Source organism: Molossus molossus, unplaced genomic scaffold, assembly GCF_014108415.1.
Source record: "Molossus molossus isolate mMolMol1 unplaced genomic scaffold, mMolMol1.p scaffold_m16_p_7, whole genome shotgun sequence".
NCBI lineage: Eukaryota > Metazoa > Chordata > Mammalia > Chiroptera > Molossidae > Molossus > Molossus molossus.
The window spans coordinates 65,073,369-65,087,422 of record NW_023425401.1 but is presented as its reverse complement, the minus strand read 5'-3'; the positions used below and the strand labels follow the sequence as shown (position 1 = coordinate 65,087,422).

Below are 14,054 nucleotides of genomic sequence, written 5' to 3'. Positions count from 1 at the left end.
ACAGCACAAAGGGCCGAAACAGAGCACTAAATTAGCTATAGCTACTCACTCTGGGATCCAGCAGAGGAAGGAGAGACTGGACTGGAACTGTGTAGAGACTCGGAAGCTTGGAGAACTGGGGCGACGATGGGAGTTTTTTTCCTGAATCACTTCCTCACAGCATAGTAGCCATCTTACTCAAAGAGCCCCTTTCCAGGGTCCCAGGAAGAGGCAACAGCCCCTCCCTCAGAAATTTAACACCGCTAAGCCAGCTCAGAGAAATGCTGATTGAGGTTCATTAATAGTCAGCCAGTATCTGCCCCACCTGCTGGAAATCCTCTTACCTTGAACACCTGAGGATTTTTTAATTCAATTGAGGGCTACAACCCAAGGCTTACCAAGAAATAGAGACTAATAGCCTCCAGGCAAAAAGCTAGAGGATAACTGGATAATTGAACCTTTCCTGGGCTGGCAAATCTACCCTGGACAGTAAGACTACTTGAAAGTGGTGTTTAATGTGGGTTCTCCCATACTCATCCAAACCCATAAAAGGGAGCCACAATCAGTGAAACGCCAACACACACAGGGAAGTTGCGGCAGGCTCCAGAATCCACGGAGGTGGCCAAAATGGTGAAACGAAGAAACAAATCCCAAATAAAAGAACAATGAACTGTACCAAAGAGATAAATGAAATGCTGTTAAGTAAGTTATCAGAGGTAGAGATCAGAGTGATCATAATGAAGAAGCTCAACAGCATGAGTAAAGAGCTCAACAGCATGAGAAAAGACATAAAAACATTAAAAAACAACCAACTGGAAATGAAGAATAGCATAGCAGAAATAAAGAACACATTGGTAGGAATAACCAGCAGAGTAAAGTGGGCTGAGATCAGTTCAGGGAGTTAGAAGAGAAGGTAGAAAAAATCGTTCAGAGAATCAAAAAGAAAAAAACAATTAAAGAACAGGAAGACAGCCTAAGAGAACTGTGGGACATCCGCATCACATGACTTCCCAAAGAAGAAGAAAATGAGCATGAGTTAGAGAATATACTTGAAGAATTAGTGACAGAAATCTTCCCTAACTTGGTGAAGGAAAAAGGCATTCAAGTTCAAGCAGCACAGAGAGCACCAAGTAAGAAAAACCCAACCAGGAACACACCCAGAAACATAATAATTAAAATGCCAAAAATTAAAGACAAAGAGAGAAAGGCAGCAAGAGATAAGCAACAGGTTAAGTACAAAGCAACCCCCATAAGGCTATCAGCTGAGTTCTCAACAGAAACACTACAGGACAGAAGAGAATGGCAGGAAGTAATCAAGGAAATGAAAAACAAGGATCTGAATCCAAGACTATTCTATCCAGCAAGGATATCATTCAAAATAGAAGGTGAAATAAAGAGCTTCCCAGACAAAAAAAGCCTAAGGGAATATGTTAGCACCAAACCAGCACTGCAAGAAATACAATATACCAGGAGAGTTCAACACCCTGCTGACATCACTGGATAGATCCTCCAGAAAGAAATTAACCAGGAAACAAAGACTCTAAATGATGCACTACATCAAGATATTTAATAAATATTTACAGAAAATTACACCCCAAAACTATAGAATTCACATTCTTCTGAAGTGTACATGGGACATTCTCAGAGATAGACCACATGTTAGGACAGAAACTAAGTCTCTAAAGTTCAAGAAGACTGAAATCATATCAAGCATCTTCTCAGATCACAATAGCATAAAACCAGAAAACGATTACAAGAAAAACACACAAAGACATTTAAACACATGGAGGCTAAATAGCATGTTATTAAACAATGAATGGGTTACCAAGAAGATCAAGGAAGAAATTAAAAACTTTCTGAAACCTATGAAAATGAACACACAACACAAAATCTATGGGCCACATGGAAGCAGTCCTGAGAGAAAGTTCATAGCACTACAGGCCTACCTCAAGAAACAAATAGGATGCAGCAATATATTTAAATTATTCATCATGACCAAGTGGAATTCATCCCAGGGATGCAAGGATAGTATAACATCCACAAATCAACAAATGTGATACACCACATAAACAAAATGAAAGATAAAAACCATATGATCATATCAAAAAATACTGAAAAAACACTCGACAAAATCCAGCAGCCATTTCTGATAAAAATGATCAGCAATGTGGAGATAGAGGGATCATATCTCCACATAATAAAGGCTATATATAAAAAACCTATGCCAACATCATACTCAATAGGAAAAACCTAAAAGAATTTCCTTTAAGAACGGAAACAAGAGAGCGATGCCCACTTCCGCCACTCTTAATTAACATAGTACTGGAAGTCTTAACCACAGCAATTAGACATAAAGAAAATATAAAAGGGATCCAATTGGAAAGGAAGAAGTGAAACTGTCATTATTTGCAGATGACATGATATTGTACATAAAAAAACCCTAAAGATTCCATCAAAAATCTACTAGATTTAATAAACGAATTTGGAAAAGGAGTAGGATAAAACATTCACAATCAATGGCATTCTTATACACCAACAATAAACTCACTGAAAGAGAACCTAAAAAAACAATCCCATTTACCATTGTGGTAAAAAAACTGAGATACCTAGGAATAAACTTAACCAAAGAAGGAAAGAGTTGTTTTTAGAAAACTACGGGACAGTGAAAAAAAGAAATAGAGGAAGATATAAAAAAGTGGAAGCACATACCTTGTCCATGGATTGGAAGAATTAACATCATTAAAATATCCATACTACCCAAAGCAATCTATAGAGTCAATACAATCCCCATTAAAATACCAACAACAGAACTAGAACAAATACTTCAAAAGTTCATATAGAACCAAAAAAGACCCCAAATAGCCACAGCAATCTTGAAAAAGGACAGTAAAGTAGGAGGGACCACAATACCGAAAATCAGGTTGTATTACAAAGCCATTGTAATCAAAACAGCCTAGTACTGGCACAAGAACAGGCATGTAGATCAATGGAACAGAACAGAGAACTCGGAAATTGACCCAAGACATTATGCTCAATTAATATTAGACAAAGGTGGCAAGAGCATACAGTGGAGTAAACACAGCCTCTTTAATAAATGGTGTTGGGAAAATTGGACAGCTACATGCAAAAATATGAAACTAAACAACCAACTTATACCATATACAAGAATAAACTCAAAATGGATAAAAAACTTAAATGTGACTCATGGATCCATAAAAATCTAGAAGAAAATGTAGGCAACAAGATTTCAGACATCATAGGCAGCAGAATTTTCACTGATATAACACCTAGGGCAAGAGAAACAAAGAAAAAATAATAATAAATGGGACTAAATCAAACTAAAAAGCTTCTGCACAGCAAAAGAAACATCAAAATGGAAAGGGAACCCACCATATGAAAGAGCATAATTGCTAATGATACATCAGATATGGGATTAACTTCCAAGATATATAGAGTACTAGTACAACTCAACAAATAGAAGACAAAGACCCCAATTAAAAAATGGGCAGTGGACCGAAATAGACACCTCTCCAAACAGGTCATACAAATGGCCAAGAGACATATGAAAAAATGCTCAACATCACTAATCATCAGAGAGATGTAAGTTAAAAAAAACCATGAGGTATCACTACACACTGGCTAGAATGGCTGCCATCAAACAAATCATCAAACAACAAGTGCTGGCGAGGGTGTGGAGAAAAGGGGACTCTAGTACACTGCTGGTGGGAATACAGATTGGTGTAGCCACTATGGAAAACAATATGGTATTTCCTCAAAATATTAAAAATTGATCTGCCATTTGACCCAGTGATCCCACTTTAAAGAATATATACTAAGAAGCCTGAAACATCAATCAGGGAGAATATATGTACCCCCATGTTCATAGCAGCAATATTTACAATCGCTAAGATCTGGTAATAGCCCAATTATTCATCAATAGATGAGTGCATAAAAAAGCTGTGGTACATATACACAATGAAACACTGTGCAGCTGTAAGAAAGATAGATCTCTTATTCTTTGATACAACATGGAGAGACCTGGAGAGCATTATGCTAAGTGAAACAAAGCTAATCAGAGAAAGACAAATACCATATGATCTCACATATTTGTGGTATAATTAACAAAACAGACCCAGAGACATAGAAAGGAGTAAGGTTCAGACTGACAAACTTCACAGGAGGGAGGTTAAGGGGATGGATGAGGTTAACCAAAGAACTTATATGCATGTATATGTAACCAATGGACCTAGACAACAATGCTGGGGATGGTGGGTGGGATTGGGAGAAGGGTATCTAGGGTAAAAAAAAGAGAAACATCTGTAACAAAAATAAATTAATAAAAATCGCAAAAAGAAAAGCTAAAGGAGTTCCTTACCACCTAGGTAGTATTACAAGAAACGTTAAAGATTATTCTTTTAAGAAGAAAAAAAATCAATGATATGAATAATGGCAATAACTACATAACTATCAATAATTACTTTAGATGTAAATGAATTAAATGCTCTAATCAAAGGGCATAGTGTGGCTAAATGGATAAGAAAACAAGACCCAACATATAATGCCTATAAGACACCTACTTCAGATTGAAAGACACATGTAAAGGGATGGAAAAGATATTTCAGATAAGCAAAAGTGACAAAAAAAAAAAAGTTGGAATAGCAATATTTATATCATACAAAATAGTCTTTAAAGCAAAGACTATACTGAGATAAAGAACAATGAAAGGATCAATCCAAAAGGAGGACAGAACTCTTGTAATCTTCTATTCACCTAACGTAGCAGCATATAAATATATAAAGCAGTACATATTGACAGACATAAAGGGAGAAATCAACAATAAGACAACAACAGTAGGGTACTTTAATGCCCCATTGATAACAATGGGTTAAACACCCACACAGAAAATCAAGTAGGAAACAGTGGCCTTAAATGATGCATTCGACCATATAAATTTAATTGATTTTTTAGAGCATCTCACCCAAAAGTAGAATGTATATTCAAGTGCACACAGAATATTTTCCAGAACAGACCACCTGTCAGACCACAAAACAAGTCTCAATAAATTAAAGAAAATTTAAATCATATCAAGAAAGATCTTCTCTGACCACAAAGGTATGAATTAAAAATAAATTACAAGAAGAAACCTAAAAAACACATGAACATATGGATGATAAATAAAGTGATACTAAACAATAGATGAATTAACAATGAAATCAGAAATATATCAAAAGATACACCGAGTCAAGTGAAAATGAACAGACAACCACCCAAAATGTATGGGACAAAGACAGAGCAATTGTAGAGGGAAAATTATAGCAATGCAGTCCCACACTAAGAAATAAGAAAAATCTCAAGTAATCTAACCTTATATCTCAAGGAACTAGAAAAAGAAACCCAACTAGAAGCAAGAAAATAAGATCAGAGCAGGAAAAAAAATTAGAGTCTAAAAATATTTTTAAAAGATCCATGAAAGCAAGAGCTGGTTCACTGAAAACAAACAAAACTGGTAGGCCTTTTAGCCAGACTCTAGGTTTAGTAAACCTAGAAAACTAAAATTATTAAAATCAGAACTAAAGAAAATTGACAACTGACACCACCAAAATACAAAGAATTGTAAAAAATAAATGCTACGAACATTTATATGCCAACAAATTGGACAACCTGGAAGTGAAAATTTCTAGAAACATACAATCGTCCAAGACTAAATCAGGAAGAAACAAGAAAATCTGAGCAGGCCAATAACTAGTAATGAAATCAAATCAGGAATAAAAAACCTCCCAACAAACTAAAGTCCTGCACCACATTGCTTTACTAAAAATTCAAAAAATTAACATCTATCTTTCTCAATCTATTCCAAAAAATTAAAGAGAAAGAAAGGCTCCCAAAATCATTTTACAAGGCCAGCATAGCCTGATAACAAAATCAGATAAAAGAAAATTATAGGCCAATATCCCTGATGAACAAAGAGGAAAATCCTCAACAGTATCTTAACAAGCTGAATTCAGCAATACATTAAAAAGATCATACTCTGTGATTAAGTGGAATATATTCCCAGGACAAGGTTGGTTCAATGTGAACAAATTAGTTAAAATGACAGATACACCACATAAATAAAATAAAAGATAAAAATCATATGATTCTATCAGTGGATGCAAAAGCATTGGACAGAATCCAACATCCATTCATGATAAAAATTTTCTTTTTTAAATTGTTTTTTAGAGAAAGAGGGAGAGAGAAATATCTATGTGAGAGAAACATCCATTGGCTGCCTCCTGAATGCCATCTGCTAGGGATTGAGCCTGCAACCTGGGCATGTGCCCTGACCAGGAATGGAACCGGTGACTTCTTGGTCCATGGAACCATTTGCAATCCTGCTGAAGCCACACTGGCCTGGCAAAACTTTCAATGAAATGGGGATACAGGGAACAAACCTTAATATAATAAAGGTCATATATGACAAACCCACAGCATATTCAATGTAGAAAAGTTGAAAACTTTTTAAGATCAAGAACAAGACAAGAATGTTCACTTTCACCACTTTTATTCAACACAGTAGTGGAAGTCCTAGCCACAGCAATCAGATAAGACAAAAAAAGGCATCCAAATTGGAAAGAAGGAAGTAAAACTGTCATTATTGACAGATGGCATGACACTTTATATAGAGAATCCTAAAGAAACCACCAAGAAACTATTAAAACTAAGAAATGAGTTCAGTAAAGTAGCAGGATGCAAAATTAATATTCAGAAATTGGTTATATTTTTATACACCAATAATGAAATGTCAGAAAGAAATTAAGAAAACAATTCCAATTTTCAATTGCATCAAAAATAGTAAAATACCTACGAATAAATTTAACCAAGGAGGCAGAAGACCTGTTCTTGGAAAACTAGAAGACACTGAAGAAACAGAAGACACAAACAAATTAAAGAATAGTCTGTGCTCATGGATAGGAAGAGTTAACATTATTAAAATATCCATACTATCTAAAGGAATCTACAGAATCTATACAATCCTTATCAAAATACTGATGGCATTTTTCACAGAACTAGAGTTAATAATCCTAAAATTTATGTGGATTCACAATAGACCCTGAATAGCCAAAGCAATACTAGAAAGAAGGTATCATGCTGTTATCAAACTATATTACAAGGCTATAGTAATCAAAACAACATAGTACTGTCATAAAAACAGACATGAAGATCAATGCAACAGAATAGAGAGCCCAGAAATAAACCCATGCTTCTATGATTAACTAATATATGAGAAAGGATGCAAGAATATACAATGGAGTAAAGACAGTGTATTCAATAAATGGTGCTGGGAAAACTGGATAAATACATGCAAAAAACTGAAACTAGACTATGTCTTAAACCAGAAAAAATAAACTCAAAATGGATTAAATACTTAAAAATAAAACCTGAAATCGTAACATTCTTAGGAAAAAAAAAAACAAGCATTAAACTCTTAGACAATGGTCCTAGCATTACTTTTTTTAGATATGTCTCCCTAAGCAAGGGAAACAAAATGAAAATTTAAAAATGGGACTGTATCAAACTAGAGTTTTTGCACAGTGTAGAACACTATTAACAAAACAAAACAAAAAGAAAACTTCCTGAATGGGAGAAGATATTCACCAGTGATATATTCAATAAGACGTTAATATCTAAAATTCATTTAAAAAACTCATACAACTTAACACCAAAAAACCCCAAACGTTCCAATTAAAAAATGGGCAGAGGACATGAATAGTATTTCCCCAAAGAGGACACAGAGATGGTCAATAGACATAAAAAAATTGCTCAAAGTCACTAATCATCAGAGAAATGCAAATTAAAACTACAAAGAAGTATCACCTCACACCCGTCAGAATGGCTATCATCTATAAATCAACAAACAACAAGTGTTGTCAAGGATGTAGAAAAGAGAACCTTTGTACATTGTTGGTAGGACTCTGTGGAAAACAGTATGGAGGTGGTTCCTCAAAAAAGTAAACACAGAACTACCATTATGCCCCAGCAATTCCACTTCTGGGTATTTACCTGAAGAAATCCAAACCACTAATTTGAATAGACATATGCAGCCCTATGTTAATTGTAGCATTATTTACAATAGCCAAAGATATGGAAGCAACCTAGGTCTCCAATGATCGATGAGTAGATAAAGAAGATGTGGTACATATATACAATGGAGTATTAGCCGTAAAAGAGAATGAAATCTTGCCATTTGCAACAGCATGAACAGACTTAGAGTGTATTATGCTAAGTGAAGTAAGTCAGAGAATGACAAATACCATATGATTTCACTTATATGTAAAATCTAAAAGATAAAATAAATGAACAAACAACACAGACACAAACTCACAGAGAACAAATTAATGGTCTCTAGATCAGAGAGGGGTTTGTGATGGGTGAAATTGTGAAAAGGATTAAGAAGTACAGCATAGGGAATATATATACTCAATATATTTTTAAAACTATGTATGGTGTCAGATGGGTACTAGACTTATCAGGGTGATCACTTCATTAAGTTGTTTAAACGTCAAATCACTTTGGTGTACATATGAAACTAATATACTGCATGTCAACTATAATTGAAACATAAACTAATTTTTTTAGAGTAAGTACTTTGTGGAAAAATGTCTTAAGCCTTAATTTTTGAAAAGGAAACCATTATTCTTATCACTTGACAAAAGTAAACAGTTTGTACACTTTTATTTTATTTTAATATTTTTCTTCTTCATTGATTTTAGAGAGGGAGAGGGAGGGAGAAATATCAATGAAAGAGAATACTGATTGGCCGCCTCCTACATGCCCTCCACAGGGGATTTGGCCCACAACCTAGGCATGTGCCCTGACTGGGAACTGAACCAGCCACCTCTTGGTGCATGGGTCGACGCTCAACCACTGAGCCACACCAGCTGGGCTGTACACTTTTTTAAATAAAGAAAGCAGAATAAGAATTAAATTGAATAATATAGATAAAAAAATTGAACACATAAATGAGTAATTTCATTTGAAGTACTATTTCAATTTTGCCTCTGTCCAAATTTTTTATTATAGTCACCAACAAGTGGGGCAACTAATAGATTTAAGAATTTTTGTGTATGAAAAAAATGCTATAGAAGGAGGCAATAGGAGACATGGGGTGGTAAAAATCTCCAAGATTATTTTGCAAGATAGCAGGTTCTCTGAGGGTTTGTTTACCCATGTGTAAAATGGGGATACCACTACCTACCACACAGGACTGTTATGAGGATTAGGTTAAGAAAGTATAACCACAAAACCCTGCTTCTATTGGGAGGAAGAATTTCAGATAAATGCTTAAATTAGATTACCAATTCTTAAATCATTTAGACTTGGTAACAGTTCTCTAAAGAAAGAATCTGGGTCGATAAAGTCTGATATACTACTCCATGCACACAAACTTGTTAACCTGTCCAGTAATTATATTTTAGGGATACAGCCTTTACCTGTTTAATGGTGAATGCAGTACCATGCCAAATACACAATAAATAACTTTTTCATTGAAGTTATTATAGGACACATTCTGCATGGCAACCTCAAGTCTCAATTAGGCACTTTATTCCACCAGTTCTACTAATTCAAGGTGAGAATTGCCATTGAAACACTAAAAATAAAAAGCCAAACTTAGAATGCTTAAAAATAGGTACTGTATCTAGTTTTGTTTTGCTTTTTATGAACCTTGGGTTACTGACTTGTTATATCAATTTTGTATAAATGTTGGCTCTGAATTTAAAAATGAAAGAAAAAAAAAAGGTTAATAGTTTTCGAGGATTCAAGGAATTCACCCAGTATAGCACCAAACTAAGCTAGAGGAATACTCTCTGAAAACCCAAATTATGATATTCATTATAAAACCAGAACTTACCTCATCATACATGAACTGTAGAGTCAGAGCGGACTTGCCAACACCACCACTGCCCACCATGATGACTTTGTGTAAGGCCAAAGAATTCTGACCCTTGGGCTTATTTGCGGCCATCTTGTATTAGAGTTTTCACCAAAGGATTAAGAAAAATCTAAAAAGAACGAGAAAATAAGTAATGCTTAGTACATCCTTCTTCAGAATTCCAGTGAGAGATATAATATACTTATGCTTCAAGATACTAGTTTTCATCCTCACCTGAGGATATTTTTTCATTTATGTTCAGATAAGAGTGGGAGGGGAGAAGGGACAGAGAGAGAGGGGGAGAGAAACATCGATGTGAGAGAGACACCATCAACTGGTTGCCTCTGGCATGACCCTGACCAGAGCTGGGGACTGAACTACAACCGAGGTATGTGCCCTTGACAGGAATCGAACCCGTGACCCTTTGGTCTGTGGGCTGACACTCTAACTGCTCAGCCAAACTGCCCAAAGGCATCCTGCACTGATTTGAAACAGATGGCAAATGAAGTATGCTATCAGAGAACACCATGGCAATAAAACAAGTACATAACTCAAGGGCATTTCTCTTACAATAGTTTTCAGTAATGAGCTGTGACCAAAAGTGAAAATTTCCTACTGCAACTACACATTGAAGATAATAGAGCTATATGAGAATATAACCACACAGATTATGAGAACTGGTTAAATGATCACTTTGTTTTCATATTAACCTCTATTGGCAATAATTAAAGAGATGTTTCTTCTAATCCCAGTAAAAACGCAACAACAACAACAACAAAAAGATTGCCAATTGAAAGGCTTACTTACTTTCCAGTTTAGAAAAGAAACCACATCCAAACAATTTGGTGGCAGAATTATCAAAAGAATCCAATATAGTCTATCCCAACTCCCAAGTATCCTATCACTGAAATTGGTGTGTACCTTGGGGTGGATGGCCAATAAACAAACGTTCCTTTCCTTGGAACATGTATCATTTGTTTACTAAATGTATGTGCTCAGTGCAGAAAGGCCAGGTTCCTCCAGAAGCTGTATATTAATGGTACACAGTTACCTTTGGCCATGGTAGCAGGCCTTAGAAAAGAATGCCATGAGGTCACAACAAACACTAAGTCTGTGTGGAGGCCCAAACAAGGAGACTTCCTCTTATCAGAAGATCCAGGGGACTGTACCCTTCCTTCTCAACATCACTGTAACTTATTTTGGCCACGGATACAGCTTTCCCAAGTTGCAGCTCACAGGACGACACCCCATCCTGCCTATCTCTCCATATCATGCCAATCTCTCCCAGCTTGACTGCATCAGATACACATTAGTCTCCTTCAGTTCTTCATATGCTCTTCTCTACCTCTTGGCCTTTGCTATGCAGTTTCTTCCATTTGGCATATTTTTATTCTAGCTAACTCCTCTCAGTTCTGGGGTCTCAGCCTTACCTGAAACTCTTGGCCTAAATTAGGCTCTCCCCTGCCCTTTGCTCTCTCCTTGTAGCACCTGATACTTTTCCTTCATAATCATTATCAAGTTGAAATTGCTTGAGTGTGTTAGTTGTTTAATATGGGTCTTCTTTCCCAATATCCCAGAAGTAACTGGAGTACAGAGACCAAGATATTTGGCTTACTTTATTTGTAACTAACACGGCTTGGCAAAATCGGCCATTCAGTTCACAGGTGTTGAATGAATAAACAAATGTCCGAAGTCTGACTTAACCTTGGAAAGTGCTTTAGACTGTACTGGTGTAAAGTAGTTATTACTATAAGAGATTCAATCATAAGTATGGGCAAGGACAGTCTACCTGGAGTCTGTGCCTCACACACTATCTGTACAGGGCACTCACAAGACCTGGGTACTGCTTCAGGCTATACCTACAAATCATGTCCATATGCCTATTTGCCCAATACAGAAAAGTTTTAAGAAATAGACCCCCACAATCTTGCTATCCATTTAACAACATGAATGTACTAACACCTTTGGAGACTGCTTTTAATCTATATGGAGTGTAATTGAGACCGTACTACATATGCAATTTTTTATCCTGTTCTTATCATTATATTACAGTCACTTTAGCATAAAGCTTGAACTGTGAAATGTATGATAAAGAATCCACACTTAGAGGCTGGAAGTTCAATTTAACTCAAACATGATGGAGTCCCTCTGTTTCCTGGATATCAAGGACATGATTATTAGATTCTGAATGACTATCACTGTGTAGAAATAGTAAAATTAGTATACTTCAGATAAGTAAATTAAAAGTCTGAAAACATTCAAGCAACTTAGTGAGACCTCCAAGAAACTTAAGGAGACTTAAGGAACTTAGTGAGAACATCAACAACATAAAAAAGGACCAGTCAGAAATGAATAATTTATAGGGAACAATTAAAAGAATAATTTATAGGGAATCAATAGTAGAGTAGGTAAAGCCAAGAAGCAAACCATCCATTTGGAATATAAGGAAGCAAAAAACACCCAATCAGAACAGCAAAAAGAAAAAAGAATCCAAAAAAAATGAGGATAGTGTAGGAGCCTTTGGGACTTCAAGTGTGCCAACATTTGCATCTTGGGGGTGCCAGAAAGAGAAGAGAGAGAACAAGAAATCAAAAACCTGCCCTGGTCAGTTTGGCTCAGCGGTTAGAGGGTCAGCCTGTGGTCCAGAGAGACCCAGGTTCGGTTCCCACTAAGGACACGTATCTCGGTTGCAGTTTGTCCCTGGGCTTAGTTGGGTCATGCAGGTGGCAGCCACTCGTGTGTACCTTTCGCGTTGATGTTTCTCTCTCTCTCTCTCTCTCCCTCCCACTTTATCTGAACAAAAAAATGTCCTTGGGTGAGGATTAAAAAAAAAAAAAAAACAACCTATTTGAAACAATAATGGCAGAAAACTTCCCTAACTTGGTGAAGGAAACAGACATACAAGTCTAGGAAGCACAGAGAGTCCCAAACAAGATGAACTCAAAGAGGTCCACACCAAGACACATCATCATCAAAGTGCCAAAGGTTAAATACAAAGAGAGAATCTTAAAAGCCGTTTATTACCTACAAAGGAGTTCCCATAAAACTGTCAGCTGATTTCTCAAAAGAAACTTTGCAGGCCAGAAAGGAGTGGCAAGAGACATTCAAGGTGATGAAAAGCAATGACCTACAACCAAGATTACTCTGTCCTGCAAAGCTATCGTTTAGAATTGATGGACATATCAAGAGTTTCCCAGACAAGAAAAAGCTAAAGGAGTTCATCACCACCAAACCAGTATTATATGAAATGTTGAAGGGTCTTCTTGAAGGAAAATAAGAACAAAAATATGAACCATAAAATGGCAATTAATACATATATATCAATAATTGAATCTATAAACAAAATGAGCAAGCAGAACAGAAACAGACTCCTAGATACAGAGAACTTTTTATTGCTTGCCAGATGGGCGGGGGCTGGAGGGATGGGTGAAAAAGATGAAGGAATTAAGAAGTATAAACAGCCTTGGCCGGTTTGGCTCGGTGGTTGGAGTGTTGGCCTGCAGAACAGAGTCCCAGGTTCGGTTTCCACTAGGGGCATGTACCAAAAAAAATTAAAAAAGGATTAGTACAAATAGGTTAGATTGATGAACTTCAAAGGGAAGGGGGGAGGGAGGGAGGGCAGGATGTGATAAACCAAGGAACTTCTATGCATGTATGCATAACCAATGGACACTGACAATAATGTGGGGAAGGCAGGAGCAGGGCAGGATTGAGGAGGAGAGGGGTCAATGGGGAAAAAAAAGGGGGGACATTTGTAATATATTCAACAATAAAGATGAGTTAAAAAAAAAAAAAAGTCTGAAAAATGCCAAGTCTAAACAAGTTTATAGAGCACACTGCTGCTGGTGTGCCTAAATAAATCAGGAAATTACTTCTTTCTCACCATTGTGATCCTTGGTAGCTGTAATCATTTCACACAGTAATGTACCACATAAGCTAAGGGTGTTACCATATCAATTAATACTCTAAAATTCTGTTTGTAAACATTTTCACAGTAAAACAGTTACATTAACTGGGTTAAAACACTTTTCCTTCCAGCACAATTTAAAATATAGTCTGTGACTTAGAAAAGGCAATGGGTCCCAACTATTTTTCCAAAGTGCAATTATTCCCAATAATTATGAGCTGCACATACCATATTTTCAAGAGGCTATTCAGGAAAACT

General features: G+C 36.3%; 1 protein-coding gene across 2 annotated transcripts in view; it reads right to left on the bottom strand.

Annotated features, from left to right (window-relative positions):
- Positions 1-14,054, bottom strand: part of RALA (RAS like proto-oncogene A) — a 117,489-nt gene that overhangs the window by 28,583 nt on the left and 74,852 nt on the right. For both annotated transcript variants that reach the window (XM_036247193.1, XM_036247192.1), the window contains exon 2: positions 9,869-10,019. In XM_036247193.1, coding sequence (XP_036103086.1) covers positions 9,869-9,982 — 114 coding nt within the window. In that variant the 5' untranslated portion in view covers positions 9,983-10,019. The remainder of the gene's footprint in view (positions 1-9,868; positions 10,020-14,054) is intronic.